The sequence below is a fragment of the Bos mutus genome, chromosome 11 (genome assembly GCF_027580195.1).
Source record: "Bos mutus isolate GX-2022 chromosome 11, NWIPB_WYAK_1.1, whole genome shotgun sequence".
In the NCBI taxonomy this organism is placed as follows: Eukaryota; Metazoa; Chordata; class Mammalia; order Artiodactyla; family Bovidae; genus Bos; species Bos mutus.
The window spans coordinates 46,880,201-46,905,948 of NC_091627.1; the positions used below are offsets into that span (position 1 = coordinate 46,880,201).

The 25,748-nt window shown below is 33.6% G+C and overlaps 1 protein-coding gene across 7 annotated transcripts in view; it reads left to right on the forward strand.

Annotated features, from left to right (window-relative positions):
* Positions 1–25,748, forward strand: part of USP34 (ubiquitin specific peptidase 34) — a 241,112-nt gene that overhangs the window by 158,850 nt on the left and 56,514 nt on the right. For all 7 annotated transcript variants that reach the window (XR_011466043.1, XM_070379396.1, XM_070379401.1 and 4 more), the window contains 11 exons: positions 3,077–3,277; positions 6,397–6,479; positions 9,238–9,278; positions 9,460–9,584; positions 10,578–10,730; positions 11,668–11,772; positions 13,597–13,652; positions 13,744–13,864; positions 21,436–21,619; positions 22,137–22,297; positions 24,438–24,503. Coding sequence is in view for 6 of the 7 variants with exons in the window: in XM_070379396.1 (XP_070235497.1) it covers positions 3,077–3,277; positions 6,397–6,479; positions 9,238–9,278; positions 9,460–9,584; positions 10,578–10,730; positions 11,668–11,772; positions 13,597–13,652; positions 13,744–13,864; positions 21,436–21,619; positions 22,137–22,297; positions 24,438–24,503 (1,296 nt within the window). In the remaining variant the exon portion in view is untranslated. The remainder of the gene's footprint in view (positions 1–3,076; positions 3,278–6,396; positions 6,480–9,237; positions 9,279–9,459; positions 9,585–10,577; positions 10,731–11,667; positions 11,773–13,596; positions 13,653–13,743; positions 13,865–21,435; positions 21,620–22,136; positions 22,298–24,437; positions 24,504–25,748) is intronic.

Genomic DNA, 25,748 nt, shown 5'->3' on the forward strand with positions numbered 1-25,748 from the left:
GAGTCTTTTCCAATGAGTCAACTCTTCGCATGAGTTGGCCAAAGTATTGGAGTTTCAGCTTTAGCATCAGTCCTTCCAAAGAACACCCGGGACTGATCTCCTTTAGAATGGACTGGTAGGATCTCCTTGCAGTCCAAGGGACTCTCAAGAGTCTTCTCCAACACCACAGTTCAAAAGCATCAATTCTTCAGCACTCAGCTTTCTTCACAGTCCAACTCTCACATCCATACATGACCACTGGAGTAACCATAGCCTTGACTAGATGGACCTTTGTTGGCAAAGTAATGTCTCTGCTTTTGAATATGCTATCTAGGTTAGTCATAACTTTCCTTCCAAGGAGTAAGCGTCTTTTAATTTCATGGCTGCAGTCACCATCTGCAGTGATTTTGGATGGTATTGATATTTTAATAATAAGTCTTCCAGTCCATAAATGCAGGATATGTTTCCATTTATTTGTCTTTAATTTCTTTGAGCAACTTTTTTAGCTTTCATTGTAGAAGTCTTTCAGCTCCTTGGTTAAGTTCCTTCCTAGGTATTTTATTCTTTTGGATGCTATTTTAAATGAAATTGTTTCTGTCATTGCCTTTTCATATTGTTCGTTGTTCGTGTACAACTGAATTCTGTGTGTTGACTTTGTATCCTTCTACTTTGCTGAGATCATTTATTAGTTTTAACAGGTTTTACATGGAGTCTTTAGGGTTTTCTGCATCAGTAACAAACAGATAAATTTACTTCTTCCTTTCTAATTTTGATGCCTTTTATTTTTTGTGTGTATTGCTCAGGCCGAAACTTAACTCTATGGTATTGAATAGAAGTGATGAAAGCAATTGTCCTTGCATTGCTCCTGATCTTAGAAGAAAAGCTTTCAGTCTTTCACCATTGAGTATGATTTTCACTGAGTTTTTCAATATGACTTTTGTTTATTATGTTGCACTAGTTTCCTTCTGTTCCTATTTCATTGAGTATTTTTTATCATAAAAGGGTGTTGAATTTTGTCAAATGCTTTTTTCATCAGTAATCAAGATAATGTAGTCTTTTCCTTCATTTTGTTAATATGGAGTATTTACATTGATCAGTGCTCATATGTCAAACTATCCTTGCATTCTAAGAGTAAATCCCACTTGGTCATCCTTTTACTATATTGCTGAATTCTGTTTACTAATATTTTGTTGAGGACTTTTACATGAATATTCATAAAGAATATTAGCCTGTAATTTTCTTGTAGTGTCTTTTGTCTGGCTTTGGTATCAGAGTTAATGCTTGCTTCATCAAATGAGTTACAGAGTTCCCTCTTCAGTTTTTGGGAAAGTTTGAGGATTATTGGCATTAGTTCTTCTTTATGTTTGTTAGAATTTATTAGTGAAGCTGTCAGGTCCAGGACTTTTCTTTTTTGGGAGATTTTTGATAATGGAATCAATCTCCTCACTAGTTATAAGTCTGTTCAGATTTTCTGTTTCTTTTTTATTGAATTTTTATAAGTTTTGTGTTTCTAGAAATTTGTTAATTTTGTATAGTGTATTGAGTTTGGGGACGTAACAGTTGTTTGTAGTACTCTCTTAAAATCTTTTTTATTTCTGTAAAATTAGTTGAAATGGTCCCACTTCTATTTCTGATTTCAGTAATTTGGTTCTTCTTGTTTCTTAGTCCTCCTAGCTAAAGGTTTGTCAATTTTGTTCTTTTTTAAGAACCAGCTTTGATTTTCAGTGATTTTTTTTCTTTAGGTTTTTCTATTCCCTATTTTATTTATCTCTGTTTTGATTTTTATTATCTCCTTTTTGCAACTACTAGCCTTGGGTGTAGTTTGTTCTTCTTTTTCTAGTTTGTTAACCTCTAAAGTTAGATTAATGAGAACCTTCTTGTTTTTTAATGTAAACATAGTTATAAATTTCCCCATTAACATTTCATTTGGACCATGTTTTTTTTATCTTCTTTTGTAAAGTGTCTGTAAATATCTTAGGGATTTTTGTTTTGTTTTTTTCTCTTAGTAAAGAGCTGTAAGACTTTTTTCCTTAATGAATTTGGACAAGTTTTTTTGGTCAAGTATATGTATTAAGAATATTTGCATTCAATCTGTGGTTTGTCTTTTCTTTATATTTACAGTGTCTTTTAAGCAGAGAAGTTTTCAGTTTTAATCCTAGCTAAGAAACCTTTTTTCTGAGGTCACAAAGATATTCTATGTGTTGTGTAAATTTTATAGTGACCTTTTACATTTAGATCTGTGATATATTTTGAGTTAACTTTTGAATATGTAGAATGAGGGTGAGGTTTTATTTTTCCATATGGCTATCCAATTTTTCTAGCACTGTTTGTGTGAAGAAATTTTTTTCTCCCTGAAATTTTGTGATACTTTTCTTGAAAAATCAGTTACATAGTATTGCTGTGTTTCCTGGTATATTGGTATAGTTGTAACATTTAGTAGAAGTATTAGGAAAAGAAGAGAACAAGGACCATTGAAGAGAAAGCTCTCATACATAGATGATGTTCTTATTTATTTGAAGGAATTGTTTTATTAAAAAAATTTTAATGTAGAGCTTTAAATCAGTTAGAAATTTTACTTTCCATACTAAGCAGTATCTTATTGATGAGATACTTATTTTATTTTACATGTACATTTGTAAAGTACAAATTTTCAATTGAAAAGTTATCAAATTATTGAGAATAGTTTTCACTCCCAAATATTAGAGTATATGCCACTTAATGTGGAGAGGCAGCTTCTAATATTTTTGCCCTTAATGCTAATTTTGTAGGTAAAGTATTTTAATAGTTTTATTATTTCAGTTCATTCCAAGCAGTATTTTTTATATCTTGTTATTATATGCATTTGTATGATTATTTCATGATAGAAATACAAGTATCGTTTTCATTTCATCGAATACACATTTTAGTTATCTAGTGTCTATTTTTGTAAGATTGGGTTGTTATTAACCGTAATACATGAACAGGAAAAATTTCATTACCTCATGGATTAAGTACTAGCTATAATTATTTTCATTTTCTAGTCTTTAATTTCAGTTTTTATGGTGGCCATGTGAAATTAATGGAAATTAGGTAAATAACATTTTCTTCTTATCCACAGTGGCAGCTAGACTGTCTTGCTTGCTTGCTGAAGTTAATATGCCAGTTTGCAGTAGATCCATCTGATTTGGATTTAGCTTATCATGATGTCTTTGCCTGGTCTGGTATAGCAGAAAGCCATAGGAAAAGAACATGGCCTGGCAAATCAAGAAAGGCTGCTGGTGATCATGCTAAGGGTCTTCATATACCAAGATTAACAGAGGTAAAGTAGAAACGTTACCATTAAACTGTAGTAAAACACTTGTCTTTTAAGAGAATTTGTTTGATTTTACAAAATGAACAACACTGATATCTATGAAATGCTATCCTAAATCACCACAGTATGACCTCACAGCAGAAGTTATGCCTTCATTTATTTTAAAGCAGTAGCAATTATGAAGGAGTAAAACTTTTCAGTTCATCATCCAAATTGCAGATTGAATTTTATGCCATTCTATATGTTATCTAACTGTAGAGTTGAGTTGATTAGTTGGTCTCAATAATTTTTATGCTGAATGGAGGATCCATTCAGAAAAACAAACTACACTAGGTATTCCAACAGAGTAGATTTAAAATTGAGAACTAATTTTATTCGTATATTTCAGAGTTGTTTAGTTACTAAGTTGTGTCCGATTCTTTTGTGACTCCCTGGACTGTAGCCCCCATCTGGGATTTTTCCCAGACAAGAATACTAGAGTGGGTTCCATTTCCCTCTCCAGGGGATCTTCGCGACATAGGAATTGAACCCGTGACTTCTGCATTGGCGGGTGGATTCTTTTTCATTGAGCCATCAGAGAATCCCATGTTTTGAAGGGCTATAATTTAAAAAGGGAATGTTAAGGTAATGCAGGCAATTTCACATATTTTTGAGGAATATATGTAAAAGATTATAACTACCAGAAGTGAGAAGCCTATAGATGGGATCTTGCTGAACTGGAGTTTAGGCCTCTGAGGAAGTCATTCTGTTACTGATTCTGAAATCAGTTTCCTCATCTGGTTAAAATACTTTTGGAACAGTGTTAACAAAAAAAACAAGAATTCCCTGGTGGTTCAGTGGTTAGAGCTTCATGCTTTTACCACCCAGGGGCCCAGGTTTGATCCTTGGTCAGGAACTAAGATCCCACAAGCTGCATGGCACAACCAAGAAAAAAACCCCAATACAAAACAAACAAGAAAAAGCACGTAAGGTATCTCTCAAGTATCCCAGGTTGACAAACTTAAAAGAAAGCCAGCTGGCTGAGGAGAAATTTACCAGCCATTATAATGGCAGAGCAAGTTCACAGTATGGTGGGTTTGGAGCTGAACAAAAGTGGCACGATAACCAGCACATCCAGCAATAAAATTAAATCTTTCTGACTGTGGATTCTGTTGTTCATACAATCAAATATTTGCCCTTCCACTGTTTCTGTCAGTGAACTGAACCGGGGAAGGTTGAAGATAAGTTTTTACTCGGTCTGTTCCTTAAATTGTAATCATTTGAGGACAGCAGCTTACCTCATACCTGTTCAAGAAACTTCAGAGCAATGAGTTGTTACTGATAGAAAAATAAAATACATATACTCATATATGGGATTTTTAAATAATTGGCTAAAAAAAATTTGTTTAAGTACATAATTACTAAAAATACTTAGAATGTACAATTGAGGAAATTCCCTAACTGCTCAGTGGTTAGGACTCTGCACTTTCACTGCTGAGGACTCAGGTTCCGTCCCTGGTCAGGGAGCTAAGATCCTGCAAACTGTGATGTGGCAAAAAAGAATATACAAATGAACCTTCCCCAGAGTCACAGGTCATTACCATGGATTCTCTTTTTATGTGCATATTTTTTTCTATGCATATGCCAATATTATAGTTCTAGTTTAGAAAAAGAGCATATGATATATTTTTTCCTTTGTTTATCATTAATAATTAGAGCATAGTATGTAAATCTAAGCTATTTGAGGGGAAATTTTTGTTACTCTTTTTCTCGAGACAAAGTCATCTAATAGAAAGAAACACTAATTCCTTTACTAATTTATTGTCATGCAATATTTCATTTATTATCCTTCAGTAGCCTTTTGGAAGTTTCAGATTCCAAATTTAACTTTCAAATTCCAGCCTAAGTATAGCTTGTCTTTTTTTTTTTAAACTTTTTATTTTGTACTGGGATAAAGCCAATCAACAATATTGTGATGAGTCAGGGAAACCGGAAAGGGACTCAGCGATACATATACATGTATCCATTAGCCTCCAAACTTAAATATAGTTTTTCTTAAAGCTCTCCTTATTTTGTCCGGGACAGCTTTAGTTGCTGCTCTCTTCTGTTGATCATTTGGCACATTGCATATACTTGTGTTGCAGTGCCTTTTTTTTTTTTTTTTTTTTTAGTACTGTATTTTTGTCTGCTCTGTGTCTTTGTTGCTGCAAGGGCTTTTCTCTAGCTGTAGCAAGCAGGAGCTACTCTTTAGTTGCAGTGTGCAGGCTTGTCATTGCCGATGCCTCCCTTGTTGTGCAGCACAGGCTGTAGGGCACGCAGGCTTCAGTAGTTGTGGCATATGGGCTCAGTAGTTGCAGCTCCTAGGCTCTAGAATGTGGGCTCAATAGTTGTGGCTTATGGGCTTAGTTCCATGGCATGTGGGACCCTCCCAGATCAGGGATCAAGCCTGTGTCTCCTGTATTGGTGGTCAAACTCTTCTCCACTGAGCCACCAGGGAAGCTCCTGCAATGCTTTGTATGTTATCTGCTACATGGACTAACTTCCCCAGGATAGGAACAGTGCTTTTTAGAGTTTAGTGGCCAGAATGAGTTTGGGCCTGCAGAAGGAATTTAATAATTCTTTATTAAGTTAGCAAATATTTTTTCTATTATATAGATTAAGAACTGAGAAATTTAGTATTAGAGTCATACAGCTTGAAAATAAGTCAACTAATGTTGAACCTCAGGATTTTAAATCTGGATTCCAAGCTTGGTTAACTATAGTTTTATTTCAAGTGAAAAATGTTACTTCATCTACTGCCCCCCAAAATCACTGGCATGTATAATGTATAATTTTTCTTGCACTGTTGGGTGACATGCAGATAATTTGTGGGCCAAATAGATAATCTGTGGACCAAATAGAGAGGATTTGCCTGTGTATTTTCTAAATTTTTATTATTTTCTTTTTAAAGTTGTTATTCTTAGGTTTGTTTATGAAAATCTGTTTTTCTAGTATTTAATACTTTTGTAGTATTTTCCAATAACCATTTTTAGAGTATTCCTTATATTTTTATAAATAAAAATCAAAGTAATATGGAGTCTGTTTAAAATGCAGTTTTGTGCTTTAGTGTACTTACAGATTTTTTTTAAAATGTTTTTATTTTAAAGGTATTTCTTGTTCTTGTCCAAGGAACCAGTTTGATTCAGCGACTTATGTCTGTTGCTTATACATATGATAATCTGGCTCCTAGGTATGATGTTTTTATATTATGTATGTATGTATAGTAAGAATACAGTGTTTAAAAATTTTAATCTGGAAAAACTTGAAATCTAATAGATAAATGGTTAGGGTATTTTAGTGCACTTTCATATCATTCATTAAGACTTGCATATTGTTACCAACGTTTTGCAAGTTTTTATAGCATTTTCTGTGGGTGTCCCTGTGCACACGTTTATTTACAGGTTATCCTAAATTCTGTAAGAGTTTAGACATATGGTCACTTACCCATAAATAGTTTGATGTGTTTCCTAAGACCCAGGACAGTTTCCTGACCACTATAGTGAAATACAATTCAACATTGATATAATATTATCTAACATCTTATCCATATTCAAATTTCCCCATTAATATTCTTTATAGCAATTTTTTCCTCATCCAGGATAACATACTATGTTTAATAGTCATATTTCTTCCATTTCCTGTAATAGGGGATATTTCTTATCCTTTCTTTCATGGAACAGACATTTTTGAGCATCCCAGGACAGTTCTTTTATAACACCTTTTGGTTTAGGTTTTCCTGATTGTTCCTTACAATTAAATTCAGACTATACCTTTTAGCAGGAATACTCCTTAAGTAGCATATCTTTCCCAATACATCCCAGTGATAGCAGTTTGTCTTATTATTAGTGATTTTGATCAGTCAGTCTGGTTTCATCCAGATTTCTCTACAGTGAAGTTTCTGATTTTTCTAATTAAAACTACCCTATGGATTACAGTGATGATGAATCTTGCCTGAATTAAGTATCAGTACAGTGTTTGCAAACTAGTGATTTTCTAACTCAGCCATTCATTTTATGTTTATTAGTTGACATTTTATTGTGAGGAAGAGCTTTCTCTTCCTTTTATTTAGTATCAAGTTGGATTTTTTAATGCAAGATAATTCATTACTATTACTGTTCACTTTGCTTATATGCCTTAGTTCTGGAATCAGTGTTTAGGAAGCCCTAGTTGTTGGCGTGGAACCAGTGAAATATGGATACTCATGGCTCCTAATGTTAACTTTCTTCTGGGCTCTCAGTAGATAAAGCTGGAAATATTTATTTAAGAATATAGTTTAAACCTGTCATATGATCCAATTTATTTGGGCTACATTGGCGATTTTTAAAAAATAATGTACAAAATTTTAATAGTGTATAAATGATATTTGCTAATACATAAAGACCTGACTCTGTATACCTTAAATAAATAACCTTAAATAACCTTAAATAATACCTTAAATACCTTAAATGATACATTAAAGTATGTAGAAATATTTTCAAGTACTGTTTTCTCTAGGTATTATGTTGGGCTTAAGCTTGCCGTTGTTACTCAGATGATTTACAGAGTTCATGTAAACATGTTTCAAAGTGCTTATTTATGGCTAATAGCTAGTTGTTTCTTTTTAGATGCTTTTAAAAGTCACCTTCATAAGCAGTGGTTGAATATAAGTAGCATGATTATTTTAAGATTATTTCTTTTTTAGTTTGTCTTTCTTTAGTGTTTGTCTCTATTGAATTTGTATTACTTGATTAATACTTGCTTTACCTCACTGACAGTATAGTTTTGTATGTACTTTATCTGATTTTGCTCACCATTATTAGTGTCAGGCACTTCACCTATTAGTTATAAAACTTAGGAATGGATAATGTGGGGAAACAAAGAAAGTGCAGTAACTTGACCTTGGTTTGTATGAGGAAAATAGATTTTCTGTACCAACTACCAGTTACTCTCCTCCAGATAAATAATTATTAACTTTTTCTCCCTGTCCTCTAACATACATTCTATATACTTCCCACCTTCAGTTTATATGGTGCTGGGAGGTTTATATCAATTAAGGTAGTTAGAAAAAACTTACTGTCTGTTACCAAAAATCTTCAAATGCCGCAGATTTAAAAGGTGCATGAGTAGGTTGCTCTTGGTAAAGTTAAATATATTAAGCCAATATGATAAAAGTTAAACATGAAATATGACCAGATCTTGACTTACAAGTTTTAACTTTTCAGTACCTTTTACTTAAATCAGTTATATAGATTTTGAAATTTTCAAAGGTGTTTTTAATTATAAAAATTTAATTATAACAAAGTAGGTATCTAGAGATCTGTGCTTTTCTTAAGAAAAAAAAAACAGCAATTTATTTGTAAGGTGAACCTAAATTCCTGTGTAATGGTGTTATTAAACTGAAAATTTTTACTGTTTAGTTTTCTTTAGATTGAGGTGTAATACATTTTCCACTGAAGTTACTAAAAGTATCATGGGGAAAAAATAGAACTGAAGCAATATAGAATTAAATTAGTTATTTTTCTCTACTTTTCAGTAATTTACTTTTAACTATTCCCAGTGAAAATTGAACTTACCCATACAAAAAAAAAAGGTCATTTTATGCCAGTGTATGATTTTTTTCCTTTTAGAAGTCTTATATTTAGATTCTAAACCATTATAACCTTTCTGTTTGTAATGCATGTCACTTCAGTAACCAAATTTTTAGGCACTGTGAGAGTGCACTTAAGTCAATATGGGATTCACTCAGATTTTATTTATTAAATATGAAGTCATTTAGTGTTTGTTATAGTAAGATTTTGCCAGTGATTCTTTAAACAAAAAATGAAGACCATGGAAAAATAAATTAGTATCTTTCATAAAAACCTATTATCTTTTGGGAAAGTTAAATGATAAATATAGTAAGAAATAGAGTTATTTTTTAATTCATTGCTGAATTTAACTATTCCTGGTGGTATGTTTTTACTTTACAGAGTTTTGAAAGCTCAATCTGATCACAGGTCTAGACATGAAGGTAAGGGTTCCACAAAGTTGATTTTTAATAGATAAAGATTTGGATGGCTGGAAACTAAAGATTTGGATGGCTGGAAACATTTACGTATAATACCTTTCTTTAATAATGAACATTTTGTTTTCTTTATAGTACAAGCCCTTATAATAATTTTTATAGTAACTTTTTTCCAATTTTTCTTTAGTTTCACATTATTCTATGTGGCTCTTGGTGAGTTGGGCTCATTGCTGTTCTTTAGTGAAATCTAGCCTTGCTGATAGTGATCATTTACAAGATTGGCTAAAGAAATTGACTCTCCTTATTCCTGAGGTAAGCTAAAGTTTGAAGATTAGCAGTACTCTTCATATTTTTTCATATTATTAGCACTGATAATAAAAAGAGCTAATGGAAACAAATGAATGTGATTCCATAAATATATCCTGGAAAGTACTTACTAATCCTTTAAGATCTAGAGTATTTTGAACTATGTACACTTCAGCGTGAATGTTACTGTGTAGCATTCATGTTTTTCTTCTTTTTGTAGTATTTGTTTACAGAGTGGTTTCTTTGGGGTTTTTTGTTTTCTGAGGGTTTAGAAAGATTTGAGCCTTTATTATTGTAATTTATATTTTAGAGAAATTTATTTTGCTTTATCTAGTTGAGAGTATCCTTAGATGCAAGAGAGACCGACAATAAGTTATATATACTCCTTTTGTTTCATTGTTGACACTGAAGTCAGTATAATTTTCACCAATCATATCTTGATGTTACTCACACCATATCCTAAATGAAGTAGTAGAAACACTTATTAGTACACTTAGCCACGATATTCACATCTTTTTTAGAGAACATTTTCTAGAATTATTAGCTTTGTATTGAATGCATATGTGTTCTTGTTCTGGCTCTGTCCCAGGTAACTATTCTAACATTTGAACAAGATTCTAAAATCTGTAATATATTTTGGTTTAAATACTTCCTAAGTTGCTTCTAGTTCTGAAAATATTTTTCTTGTTACTTAATCATGTAAATTATTATGAATAATCTCTTCTCAATCCTTTTTGTATTTGTCTGTTCTTGTATTTATTTAGTTTTTTTTTTTATGGCCGTATTTGGGAATTTCCAAAATGTTTTTACATATTGCTGTATATACTTTGGGGTACTTCATTTGATCATGTATTATTTACATGCCTGAGTATGTGATCAGGACATTGTGTTTTAAAATATGTTATTAAAGAAGCCATCTAACATATTATTTCTAGCAACGTTAAGATTAATTTCTTATCACTGACTCAGATTATCTTTGGAACTTGCTTTTTCATTTAGACTGCAGTCCGTCATGAGTCTTGCAATGGTCTTTATAAGTTATCTCTATCAGGGCTGGATGGAGGAGACTCAATCAATCGCTCTTTTCTGCTACTGGCTGCCTCAACATTGTTGAAGTTCCTTCCAGATGCTCAAGCACTCAAACCTATCAGAGTAAGATTTTACTGTGTTCAACAGCAGTTTCTATTTCTGCATTTTCATTTGCCCCACGTTTATCATTATATTATTCTTGCAAGTCATTTTGAATACCTGTTTACTATTTATAGTTTTCACCAGGAGGATGATAGTTATATAGTTCTTAAAGTAATAGCATTGTGACGTATTGTGTCCATGTTACACTTTAAGGATAGATTCTATGTGCTTTGGTTTCAGCTCTGTGGGATCTCATGGGTATTCTGTTTTGGAAATAACATTTGTCTTTATAAGTTTTGAGCCTTGTGTTGATAAGTTGAATGATAGAAACATCATAAATGTAGCTCTCTCCTTACTCAATCACAGTTGTTTTATCTTTGTGATACTTAGAATTTTCAACTTTATTCATTGCTAGCCTTGTAAACCCCTTCTCCCACATAATAAATTCAGGGCCCATTAATAAGTAAATTGTACTAATCTCTAGAAATATGATGCATTGTAGGATTTTTCTTCTCCATATTTACTGTCATTGACTGTGTAAGAAATGTAATGTTCTTTATTTTTCAGATTTGAAAACTATAATAGACCATTACATGTGGGTAGATTTATATATACTCATTTTCTGTAGGTTTCTTGTGTTTTCACATTGTCATTGAATTTTTAGTTGACACTACACTATTTAGTATTATACATTATTCATATCTTTTCCAAGTAGTTTATAAGTAATTTGAGAGTAATGTTTTCCTCAAACTTCTCATCATTCACTTATGTACATAGTAGTTTTAATTTTAAAGAAACCAGGAGTGTCTTCTTCAGAATTTTTTGGTTAAATTTTGAATACTGTTTAGTTTGTAAGGATTTAATTTTTTTAATAAACCCTAAAAGATTTTAAAATATAATTTTAAGTTCATTTTCCCCTTTTAAACTATTTTTACAAAGTTTAAATTTTTTTTGATAGATAGATGATTATGAAGAAGAACCAATGTTAAAACCTGGATGTAAAGAATATTTTTGGTTGTTGTGCAAATTAGTTGACAACATACATATAAAGGATGCTAGTCAGGTATGTTCAGAAAATTTTACATTAACTTGTTAATAGAGATGAATTATGTACATGTATCTTTGTGAATTTTGTAAGTCCTTATCCTTAAGGGCATTTTTATCAGTCTGTAATGAGTTGAAAATGTCATAGTTTTTCTACTTCATTTGTACCTTTGTGTTTTGCTCTCATTCCTTCCTTTTATTTTGACCTTAGTTGAAATGTCTTTACTTGGTACTTAGTTTCCTGTGTCTTCGGAGTAAGATCTGTGGGTATAAAATCTTATTTGGAGTGTGAAATTTAGACCTTAAATATACAGATTTCTGTAATAGTAAGTAGATTTTGAGTATATAAAGTAAAGTTGAAGTTAATAGAAATCACTTTTAAGCTAAAGAGTACTGTCAGTTTTCTGATCTTTTAATTTTGTTATATGAGACTACAATGATACTCCTGTCTAACAAAGTCATTTAAAACAAGTCCATTTCGAAGAAAAGCTTGGCCACATAAAAACTTTTTTTTTCCTTTTTATAAATTTAGTAAGCTAAAATAAATCTACTTGATCTCACAGAAAAGTGAGAAACACTTGAAAAATTTAAATTTAAATATTTAGGAAACCTTTTCTGTCAATTTTTTTCATGTATTTCAATCAAAGTCCAATATATACACTATGTATTTTAAAAGTCCTTTAACGTTTGAGCTTTCTACTTTTAAGGAACAGTTTACATCTGAATTCTTATTCTATTTTACATTTGAGAAATTTAAAAATCAATATTGAACCTGTTTTAATTTTTTCTTTCAGTTTTACTGAGTTATAATTGGCATACAGCACTGTGTAAGTTTAAAGTATACAGCATAATGACTTATATACATCATGAAATGATTACCACAATAAGCATAGTTGAAGATTATCATCTCATACTGATATAAAATTAAAGAAATGGAAAGAGATTTTATTTCCTTGTAATGAGCACTTTACTCTTTCAACAACTTTATATAACATATAGCAATGTTAATGATATTTATCATGTTGTATATTACTAGTATTTACTTATCTTACTGCTTTTGATGACCGCTTCCAGGTCTTCCTCCCCCTAGAGCATATTTTAATGTATTTGACATTGTCCATAAAATACTAACGCCAGATAGACATAGAATTTTTTTTTAAAACCTATGGTCGCCTATTTAAAGTAGGAATCTGTTATTTCTTGCTTGGTAGTCAAAAGTAATTTTCCTTCTTGGTTATCTAAGTTTCTTTGAGAATCTTCTTTTTTGTTTATAGCCGTGCCACATGGCTTTCAAGATTTTATGGCCCCAGTCAGGGACTGAACCCACACCCTCTGCACTGAAAGCGTGGAGTCCTAACCACTGTACTGTGAATCCTCTTAAATTAGATTCTGTTTTATGAAATCTGTTTTAATTTTGTTGCTCGGTTATAATGAGAATAAAGATTTCTGAAGTGAACTGTCCATTTAAGTTTATTTCAAAAGGTGCTATTAGAAGCAAACCTTGGTGAATTGTATAGTATGTGAATTATATCTCAGTAAAATTGTTAAAAAATAAATCAGACCTAGTGTTTTCTCATTAATAAATTGCTATGGCTGTCATAATTTATTGCCAACAATTCATTGATTTTTTTTTTGAAGGACTATTAATGGTGTGTTTACAACTATAATTTTATTGATATTATGTATAAGTAAAGAGTAGTTAAATATTTATAATTTAATTGGCATGTTAATGAAGAATTCTTGTTACTTAAAAGTAAGGATTTTTTTGTTTTGTTTTAGTAAATACTGAAATACTAAATGTAAAAATCTGTATTTGAATTTTGTATTTTCTTTTTGTATTAAGACAACACTGCTCGACCTGGATGCTTTGGCACGGCATTTGGCTGACTGTATTCGAAGGTAAAACTTGATGTGAAATTGACAGTTTTGTTGCATAAAGATAAAGGAAGTAACTGCATGACCTATCTTGTTTTGCTTGTGGTTTTTGTAGCAGGGAGATCCTCGATCATCAAGATGGTAATATAGAAGATGATGGGCTTACAGGACTCCTAAGGCTTGCAACAAGTGTTATTAAACACAAACCACCCTTTAAATTTTCAAGGGAAGGACAGGTTGGTAATAACACATCCAAGTATTTATATGAAATAAAACTAAGCTTTTTAATATTGTTTCCTTATATGTGGATATGTTAAATCTCCTTAAACATACAAATATAAAGTTTATCAGAACTTTATTACTGGTAGGAACAGTGAACTTTGAATAAGATGAATCCTAGAAATATAAATCTTAGCCTTGTTTTTAGAATGCAGAACAAGTTTTAATTACTGTGACTGAATATAAAGAGGCCATCTATACTTAATAGATTTTTATAGAATTGAATATTTTGAATTAATAGCACATGGAATTAATGTAGTCATTGTGGAGTACTTATTGATTCACACCTTAAAGGCCCATTTGACACAAATTCTATAATTGACTGTTTGATAACACCTAATAGCTCTATACCAACAAATGTCTAATTTCTCTTTAGATTGTGTTATTTACTGTCACTGGCACTTTGTCCATGTTTCATTAAGGAAATTAAGTTATGGTTTGGAGTATTGCTTTCCTGAGGTTACTGATCATCTTAGGAAACAGGAATAACCAACAGAATGGAAGATTGTCCGCCATGAACATGGGCTAAGGGATTCTTAAGATAAACTTAAAGTGATAGTCTGACTTGACTTAAATCTGTGCTGTTACCCCTATTGCACAAAGCCCTGTTTTGTGGGTTTTCTCCTGGATCTTTTAAAATTTTTCTGTTAGTCTCACTGGGAATAACTTGACTTATTTATAGTCTTGCTTGGTGGAAGTCTTATGTTATATTTAAAGCAATATGTAGTTTTTATTCCAAAGTGTAAATATATTAATTGATCTGATAATGTATCATTATAAAGCAAAACATCATTTTAAAGAAAAAGGAATTTTTAGGTAGTGCTGATAAAGGTAAGATTCTTATATATTTTAATTTCAAGTGATGTTTTGGTAATGGCCTTCCAGGACTTTCTGTGGCTGTATTAAACACAAAGGTATATATTATGTAAATACGGTTCTGTGATTTGTGTTCATCATTTAAAATGAATCCAAAAAGAGGGAGAAAATACATTAAAAACTTGAATACATCAAAAGAGAAATTCTTTAATTTTTATTGACATTGATGTTGTCTATATTTGTTTAAAAAAAAAAAACAACTGCAGTGAACATCTTTGTATATTTGTTCCATTGTATATTCATACTTGTTTTCATGTGTTTTAAAGCCATTTACTTGTATTATTTTTTCTCCGAGTTGCTCAAATCCTATCCTCATTTTCCTTTTATGTATGTATGTATGTGGTCCATTTCTTGATAATTTGTAGAATTTTTGTATGTAGGAAGGTGCCCTGTATATTTGGGGATGTTTCTGGTCTTTCTGTTTCGATCTATGGATCTGTTCATTCTCCAGTATTGTATTCTAATTAAGCAGAGTTACACTTTTCAGTTAAATGTCTTCTGGAGATTGTCCATCTTCATTATTAGTCCTTTTCAGAATTGTCTTGGTTGTTTATTTTTCCACAACGAACTTTAGAATCAGTGTGTCTCATTCTTTCAAAAATTAAAATACTGATACTTTTCAAATTGGGGTTGTGTTAAATTTATGGCTTGATATAGAAAAATATTAAAATTATATTAAATTGCCTGTACAAGAGCAATATTTGTCTTCTTATTTATGAAGACCAGTCTTCTTGTGTTACCCAAGTTAATGTCATTTAGAATTTGAATTTCAGGAATTTTTAATTAAGATTCTTCTTAGGAGTTTTCTTTCTTCAGTTCAGTTCAGTTGCTGAGTCGTGTCCGACTCTTTGTGACCCCATGAATCGCAGCACGCCAGGCCTCCCTGTCCATCACCAACTCCCGGAGTTCACTCAGACTCACGTCCATCGAGTCAGTGATGCCATCCAGTCACCTCATCCTTTGTTGTCCCCTTCTCCTCCTGTCCCCAATCCCTCCCAGCATCAGAGTCTTTGCCAGTGAGTCAGCTCTTTGCATGAGGTGGCCAAAGTACTGGAGTTTCAGCTTTAGCATCATTCCTTCCAAAGAAATCCCCGGGCTGATCTCCTTCAGAATGGACTGGTTAGATCTCCTTGCAGTCCAAGGGACTCTCAAGAGTCTTCTCCAACACCACAGTTCAAAAGCATCAATTCTTCAGTGTTCAGCCTTCTTCACAGTCCAACTCTCACATCCATACATGACCACAGTAAAAACCATAGCCTTGACTAGACGGACCTTTGTTGGCAAAGTAATGTCTCTGCTTTTGAATATGCTATCTAGGTTGGTCATAACTTTCCTTCCACGGAGTAAGCGTCTTTTAATTTCATGGCTGCAGTCATAATCTGCAATGATTTTGGAGCCCCCCAAAATAAAGTCTGACACTGCTTCCACTGTTTTCCCATCCATTTCCCATGAAGTGATGGGACCGGATGCCATGATCTTCGTTTTCTGAATGTTGAGCTTTAAGCCAACTTTGTCACTCTCCACTTTCACTTTCATCAAGAGGCTTTTTAGTTCCTCTTCACTTTCTGCCATAAGGGTGGTGTCATCTGCCTATCTGAGGTTATTGGTATTTCTCCCGGCATCTTGATTCCAGCTTGTGCTTCTTTCAGTCCAGCGTTTCTCATGATGTACTCTGCATAGAAGTTAAATAAGCAGGGTGACAATATATAGCCTTGACGTACTCCTTTTCCAGTTGGAACCAGTCTGTTGTTCCATGTCCAGTTCTGTTGCTCCTGACCTGCATACAGATTTCTCAAGAGGCAGGTCAGGTGGTCTGGTATTCCCATCTCTTGAAGAATTTTCCACAGTTTACTGTGATCCCACACAGTCAAAGGCTTTGGCATTGTCAGTAAAGCAGAAATAGATGTTTTTCTGGAACTCTCTTGCTTTTTCCATGATCCAGCGGATGTTGGCAATTTGATCTCTGGTTCCTCTGCCTTTTCTAAAACCAGCTTGAACATCAGGAAGTTCATGGTTCACATATTGCTGAAACCTGGCTTGGAGAATTTTGAGCATTACTTTACTAGCGTGTGAGATGAGTGCAATTGTGCGGTCGTTTGAGCATTCTTTGGCATTGCCTTTCTTTGGGATTGGAATGCAAACTGACCTTTTCCAATCCTGTGGCCACTGCTGAGTTTTCCAAATTTGCTGGCGTGTTGAGTGCAGCACTTTCACAGCATCATCTTTCAGGATTTGAAATAGCTCAACTGGAATTCCATCACCTCCACTAGCTTTGTTCCTAGTGATGCTTTCTAAGGCCCACTTGACTTCACATTCCAGGATGTTTGGCTGTAGGTCAGTGATCACATCATCGTGATTATCTGGGTCGTGAAGATCTTTTTTGTATAGTTCTTCTGTGTATTCTTGCCACCTCTTCTTAATATCTTCTGCTTCTGTTAGGTCCATACCATTTCTGTCCTTTATTGAGCCCATCTTTGCATGAAATGTTCCCTTGGTATCTCTAATTTTCTTGAAGAGATCTCTAGTCTTTCCCATTCTCTTGTTTTCCTCTATAGCTTTGCACTGATCGCTGAGGAAGGCTTTCTTATCTCTTCTTGCTATTCTTTGGAACTCTGCATTCAGATGCTTATATCTTTCCTTTTCTCCTTTGCTTTTCGCTTCTCTTCTTTTCACAGCTATTTGGAAGGCCTCCTCAGACAGCCATTTTGCTTTTTTGCATTTCTTTTCCATGGGGATGGTCTTGATCCCTGTCTCCTGTACAGTGTCATGAACCTCATTCCATAATTCATCAGGCACTCTATCAATCAAGTCTAGGCCCTTAAATCTATTTCTCACTTCCACTGTATAATCATAAGGGATTTGATTTAGGTCATACCTGAATGGTCTAGTGGTTTTCCCCTCAATTTAAGTCTGAATCTGGTAATAAGGAGTTCATGATCTGAGCCACAGTCAGCTCCTGGTCTTGTTTTTGCTGAGTGTATAGAGCTTCTCCATCTTTGGCTGCAAAGAACATAATCAGTCTGATTTCGGTGTTGACCATCTGGTGATGTCCATGTGTAGAGTCTTCTGTTGTGTTGTTGGAAGAGGGTGTTTGCTATGACCAGTGCATTCTCTTGGCAAAACTCTTATTAGTCTTTGCCCTGCTTCATTCCGTATTCCAAGGCCAATTTCCCTTTACTCCAGGTGTTTCTTGACTTCCTACTTTCGCATTTCAGTCCCCTACAATGAAAAGGATATCTTTTTTGGGTGTTAGTTCTAAAAGGTCTTGTAGGTCTTCATAGAACCATTGAACTTCAGCTTCTTCAGCGTTACTGGTTGGGGCATAGACTTGGATTACCGTGATATGGAGTGGTTTGCCTTGGAAACGAACAGAGATCATTCTGTTGTTTTTGAGATTGCATGCAAGTACTGCATTTTGGACTCTTTTGTTGACCATGATGGCTACTCCATTTCTTCTAAGGGATTCCTGCCCGCAGTAGTAGATATAATGGTCATCTGAGTTAAATTCACCCATTCCAGTCCATTTGAGGTCGCTGATCCCTAGACTGTCGACATTTACTCTTGCCATCTCTTGTTTGACCACTTCCAATTTGCCTTGATTCATGGACCTAACATTCCAGGTTCCTATGCAATAGTGCTCTTTACAGCATCGGACCTTGCTTCTATCACCAGTCACATCCACAGCTGGATATTGTTTTTGCTTTGGCTCCATCCCTTCATTCTTTCTGGAGTTATTTCTCCACTGATCTCCAGTAGCATATTGGGCCCCTACTGACCTGGGGAGTTCCTCTTTCAGTATCCTATCATTTTGTCCCATGAACATACTGTTCATGGGGTTCTCAAGGCAAGAATACTGAAGTGGTTTGCCATTCCCTTCTCCAGTGGACCACATTCTGTCAGATCTCTCCACCATGACCCGCCCATCTTGGGTTGCGCCACGGGAATGGCTTAGTTTCATTGAGTTAGACAAGACTATGGCCCTAGTGTGATTAGATTGACTAGTTTTCTGTGAGTATGGTTTCAGTGTGTCTGCCCTTGATGCCCTCTTGCAACACCTACCGTCTTTCTTGGGTTTCTCTTACCTTGGGCAATGGACTCTTTGTTCAATTTTGTTTTCTAATTAGCTGTTTATGAAGAGGAAGGATTTGTGTATATGAATTTGTTGCAGGCCACCTAAGTTAATTTATTGTTTGCAAATTTTCTCTTCCTACTTTATTTTTCTAGAGATATAAATTGTAAGAAACCTTGTTTACATATTGTTTACAGTAGGAATGGAAGGAGTTTTAACAATGTTATTTAATTCTTTGAATTTCTTCTAAATTACATGTCAAACATCACACTCAGACCTGTTCTCTCAGGTATCTGTTTGAGATTCTTCTTTCTGTGAAGTATACCAAAATCGCTGTACCGTTACAATGGTATATTATAATTTTTGAGATTCTTCTTTCTGTGAAGTATACTGGTATGGGTGTACTGTTATAATGGTACATTATAATTTTTGATCTAAATAGGTCAAAAGGAGTATAATCTTTGACACATAATTCAGAAGAAATTCAAAGAATTCAAAAGCATTGTTAAAACTCCTTCCATTCCTACTGTTAATATGGGCTTCCTTCTTGGCTTTAGATGGTAAAGATTGTGCTTGCAATGCAGGAGATGCAGGTATGATACCTGGGTTGGGAAGATCACTGGAGAAGGGAATGACAACCTACTCCAGTATTCTTGCCTGGAGTATTCCATGGACTGAGAAGCCTGATGGGCTACAGTCCATGGAGTCACAAAGAGTCAGACATGACTGAGCTACTAACACATGTTAATATATATGTTACTCTTTAACTTAAGGTCACCTGCTTTCCTGGCAAACTCAGAGTGAGGAAAATAAAAGTATTGTTCATTTCAGCATGGTTTTACCAAACCTAATATTTTAATTAAAATACTTTTATCAGAGGCCTTAAGTATATTTTGTCAAAACTTTGAAGCTATGAATATTTATTTTTTTTAGTTTCTATATTTAAACTATCAAAGATAGTTCATTGTTAAACTAGTTACTAGCCAATTCTATTTCTGTTTGAGTGAATGACGTATATTTTCCAGTTCATGTGAACATGCTGCTCTGTGTCTCCAAGATGGTCTTCTCCTTTTCAATTATAGAATAGATGAGACATAACCTTACTGTCAGTTTATCAGCTATATAAAATAAGCCTCTGTTCACCTTCCATATTTCTTAGCCAAACTTACTTTTCTTTGCCAAGTCAGGAACTATGCACTGTATTCTGTTTGACAGCAGTGAGATGGAGGAGGTGAGATCATTAATGGGAAAATATTCTAAATTGTCCTTCATTTGGTACCTGTATCAGAGGGTCCCAAGACCACTCCCAGATTTGGTGATTCACTAGAAGGACTCAAAGGACTCATCATGTAATTGTATTCATGACAAAAACTTTTATTCAGCCAAGAAAAAGTCTGGGGCCAGATGTGGTGGAAACCAGGTATGCCCTTCCAAGAGTCACCTCCCAGAGGAGTTGCATGGGAATGTGCTTAATTCCCCCAGCAATGATTGTGACATTGAGGTGCTGTCTGCCTGGGATGCTCTCTTTAGCCAAGCAGTTCAGGGGTTTTATCCGGGGTTGGGTCATGTAGGCACATAATACCTGTATAACGGACCGCAGTTACTGAAATTCAGATGAAAAGCAAGTATTCTTCACAAACCAAATACAGATAGCCATAGTGGGCCACTTATATCACTTCAGCAAAGTTTTATAACAGAGGAGGGAACTGTTGAGCGTTCAAGTGTTCAGACAACAACCAAGAGCCAAACTTAAAATGCAGCCTTTTCTAAGGATAGCAGTCTCAGTCTTAACAATATTACCTCTTTTCTACACAGTACTCCAGGAGGTTTTATACCCCAGAACAGTATACCATTGTACTACTTAAGATGGGTGAGGGAGATGACTTTCTTTGTAATAGTAGGAAAGGACCAATTAAAGAACTGGTGGGGAAAAGTGACCCTTTCTCAGGCAGATTAGGGAAAAACACCTATAGGGTGTATTTTACATGGTTAAGCCTTGCACCTCAGTTTGAACTTCACTGTTACTGAAGTTAAGAGCCTGATGTTGTAGTTCCTGACTGCAGCACCTTCTAGGTCTGATGCTGGGCAAGATTGTTAACCTTTTTTGTGTTTTGTTTGTTTTGAGGCCTGTGAATAGTATCTGGCACTTGTAAGTGCACATTATAAGTGAGTTGCTGCTGTTGCTACTACTACTATAATTATTAGAGTGAAATAAGGAGAAACTTAAGTAAATACAGAGAAAGTCAAGATAGAAAGTAGTGAGTCCTAGGTTAAAATGTTTGATCACTGAATGGTGTCGAATACAATATACTGTCGTTGGAACTCTAAACGATCAGATATTAGGAAGGAGAGAAAAGTAAAGTTGAGCGCCTTCTCCCATTTTACTTTTCTCTAAGAGAAATGATGTTTGGGAATACTTTTAGATGATGGTATGTGATGTTTTTAAGTTTTAAAACAGTCTTCGTAAACTTTTGATTGTCATATAGTCCAGTTTACTCTATAGAACTTACTATATTTGGGATATCATTAATTTCCAAGTTTGGATAATATACTTGGTCTTTCTTTTCCTCCCCCCCCCCCCAGGAATTTTTAAGAGATATCTTCAATCTCCTGTTTTTGTTGCCTAGTCTAAAAGATAGACAACAGCCAAAGTGCAAATCACATTCTTCAAGAGCTGCTGCTTATGACTTGTTAGTGGAGATGGTAAAGGGATCTGTTGAAAACTACAGATTAATACATAACTGGGTCATGGCACAACACATGCAGTGTAAGCATTCTTCTTTTCCTTTAATCTTTGTCAATTTTGTTCATGGAAATAAGATTTTGGAGGGCATGATTTAAAGACAGAATTTGCCATTCATACAATAAAGACAGAATTCACCATTCATACGTTTTAACATTGTAAACTATTGATGCTAGGATGTATGAAGTTAAAAAGGGAATATTGGTTTTTGAATTTAAAGCAACAGTTGTGATAAACTTTTTCAGAGATATGTGAAATACTTTGGCATTTTTGGGTTAAATAATTTAGTGCCAAATAAAGTCAAGTTCTGATAGTCTTGAATATTTAGGAATGAGTTAATTTTACTGTGTGTTTAAAATGTACCAAATATTTTATGTATGTGAAGTAAATATGTATATGAACTAAATGAGTAATATAAACCTAAGCAATATATATATGAATTAAATAAGTAACAGGTATAGTGGCTGATAGTGAAAGCAGAATACATTATGTTTAATAGTTTGTTTGGGGGGTGTCTTTTTCTCCCTCCTTTTTTCAGCAGCTCACGCACCTTATAAATGGGACTACTGGCCTCATGAAGATGTCCGTGCTGAGTGTAGATTTGTTGGCCTGACTAACCTCGGAGCTACTTGTTACTTGGCTTCTACTATTCAGCAACTTTATATGATACCTGAGGCAAGACAGGCTGTTTTCACTGCTAAGGTACAGTTTTCTGTACTTTGAAAGTTAAAACTTTAAAACAGAATTTTAAAACTTTGTTGATAGATCCTGATTCAGTTTAGTAAATATTGTTTGAGAAAATAATTTTAAATAAAATTGACAAAATTGGATATTACTAGCTAACATATATATTTGAATTATTTTAACATTTTAATTGATTATTCTAAACACCACAGTATAATTTGTTTAGCAAAGGAAAATACAGTTGTGGAATATACACACTCAGTGTATTGAATGAACACGGTATTTTCTGTAAAAATAAATATAAATTTTAATTACATAGATAATAAAGCCTAAAACAAAGTAGGAAATTATTATTAGAATCACTGAACTTGTTATTTTTTAATATTTTAGGGTAAATTTGATTGTGGCCTAGTTTATTTAAGTAAGCTCTACTTTATGTTATTTTTGTTAATTTGTTCTTTGTAGTTTTCATTCTTTGTTTGCCATGGGCTGTTTTTTAGTTTGCCTTCTGGACTGCTTTTATAAGTTTTTGGCAGACTTTGTATATACTTGAATATTTTGTTTTCTTCCACATGTCATCTTGATGTCCTTGCTTTCCCACCCCCACCCCCCACCACAAAGTATTGAAATTCTTTGTATATCTTTAGTGAATCCTTACTATGTTTAAGGTGTGCTTTAGAATCTCCAAATTTACAATATACTCAAATGGGTTTCTTTTTTTTTTTTTAGTTAAATTGATGTCTTTATCATCTAACTGATTATAATTAGAAGTTGATTTTATTAGGCATGTGTAAAGTTTTGTGACTAAATTATGTTGTCCCCATTTGTATAACTTTATAGAACCACTTATTAAAGAAGCGTGTTTTCAGTGATTTTCTTTTTAGGAGATGACTTAACGACACTTTATAGTCTATCTTCTTCATATTAACGATCACCTTTTAGCCATTAGCACTGTCAGGAATTAGTATGTAGAAACAGAAAGAACAATCACATGTGTTAACTGAATGAATGTCAGAAATGGTAATTTTGGATAAAAACTAAATTTAGACTTGTCTCTACATAAGGAATTCTTACAGAATAGAAATTTGACATGATTTTGGAACGTGCTCTCGTCAAATGAGCACTTGATTATTTACATGAAAATGTCATTTTTATTTCCTTTTCAGATTTTCACGGAAAGATTAAAGAAAACTGCATGTATTTTAATTGTGGCTGAATATACACAGTATAAAGTTTATCCTATTAACCATTTATAAGTGTACAGTTGTGTGGTATTAGGTATATTCACACTGTAATCATTAACACATCAATCTCCAGAATTTTTTCACCTATCCCAAGTGAAACTCAATACCCATTAAATACTTTGCTCCCCATTCTTTTTTCACCCATATCCCTTGCAACCACTGTTCTACTTCTGTCTCTATGAATTTGACTACTCTCAGTACCTCATAAGTGGAATCATGCAATATTAGCATGTGACTGACTTATTTCACTTAGCATAATGTCTTCAAGATTCATCTGCTTCTTCAAAATTATGACAGGTAATAATTTGTAAAGAGAATATTAACTACTTTATTGGTTATTTTAAAATTTTAATGAGATAAGAGTATATCTAACAAGTGCCTGGGATGAATGTGGGACTCTCCTATAAGGCTGATGTTCTGAACCAAGTCTCCAGTAAATTAGTATAGCCAGAATCCTAAATCTCAGTTAATGTACTTGAATATTTAGAGGATTTTCAAAGAAATTGGCCAGAATTGCCCTGCAGTGTTAAGGATCTACTGTTCTAGAAAAAAATGAAGGTATGACTAGATGAGTATATTTTTTAATGTGTGAATTTGTTTCTGGAGAAGATGTTTTCTGTTCTTGCGAAACTGCCAACTTGTAAATCAACATTGAACCAAATAAGTACTGATAAATAAAGTAGTTTTAAGATTTCTTTATTTAGTTTCCTTACATAATAATGATGGCTGTGTTTGTATAATTAACAAAATACTTCAATTTTTAAAATGCTAAAATTGTTAAGAAAACAGACTGTGTGTTTTTCCTAAAAGAATGAAAACAGTGTTGAGCACATTTTAATGCTTTCTTTTCTAAAATATCTAATTTACCATCAACGCCAGTATGTTGTAATGGAAGGTTTTTTCTTAATTTACAGTATTCCGAAGATATGAAGCATAAGACCACTCTTCTGGAGCTTCAAAAAATGTTTACCTATTTAATGGTATGTTTGAGAATCAGATATGGAAACTAGTTAGATATACCCTTTGACCAAAAAAAACTTTAATTGGAGTTTGAGTGTATTGGCCTATCCTGACTATATACTCTGATTTTTCAAATTGACTTTGTCAGTTGCTGATGTTCTTTATCATAGTGAATTTTAACTTTCATATTTCAGTCATCTGTATTTTGTTAATTTATCCTTTGAAGAATTTCTTATATCCAGTCCATTTTTCATCGCAAGGTCACCCCCACCCTTTAGTCTTAGGATTTTCTGACTGATTTTTCTTTGTCTTTCTTAGTTTCCACCCAGAAAACTATAAAATTAATCGTTAAAAAATAGCAAATCTTAAAATACTACTCCCCTAGTTAAAATTCCTCAGTGGTTCTTTATTATGAAACTAGTTTTGGTGTTCAGGTCCAGCCAGGATGGCATGTATCCCCTTCCCTTCAACTTCCTTTTTTATATCCCCCCAACCACTGCCCACATCCAGCCTCACCCTGTAGTAACTGCAAGCCAGAGAAGTGCATCACCTTTTGCTTCCTCGCTTGTGCAGTTATTTATCCTGCTCCTCCTGCCTATAGCCCTCCTCCACTAACACTCTTCTCCATTTTCTTCCCTTTCTCATCTTTCAGGAATCAACTTGGTTTTCTTGAGAAAGTGTCCCCTGAGTGACCAAATTCCAGAGTATTCCTTATCACCATAATTTTGTTACACAAGTACTTGTATTGAAAGTTACTTGTCTAACTTAGTAGAATTTTGAGGAAAGATCTTATTTTATTTATACCTGTGTATTTCATCTTCTGAGATTTAATGAAAATTCAGTAAATGAGATTTTTGAAACAAAATTAAAAGATTTGTTAGTTATCCCTTGATTCCACTTACAATCTTTTAAGATAGTTGGAACATGCTATTTGAACTGACAAAGCAGTTTTACTGCTTTTTATTGTTTTTTTTTAAATCATTATTTCACAATTTATTACCTGGGGTAAAAAGCTGCCACATGACATCTGGTTGATTCTTTGTAACACAGTAATAATCATCAGATATTAGTTACATAATTGATTTCTTTGAATATTAGTGAGCTGTATTATTGATGTGGAAACTTGAAAAATCAGAAACAGCTTTTAGGTAGCAAATTTGGGGGCTGTAGGAAAATAAGACAATAAAAGATAACTTCTGTTGATTCATTATCTTTTTGGTCAAAGATATATGTGCTGTGATAGGGATGTACAAGAGGAAAATACT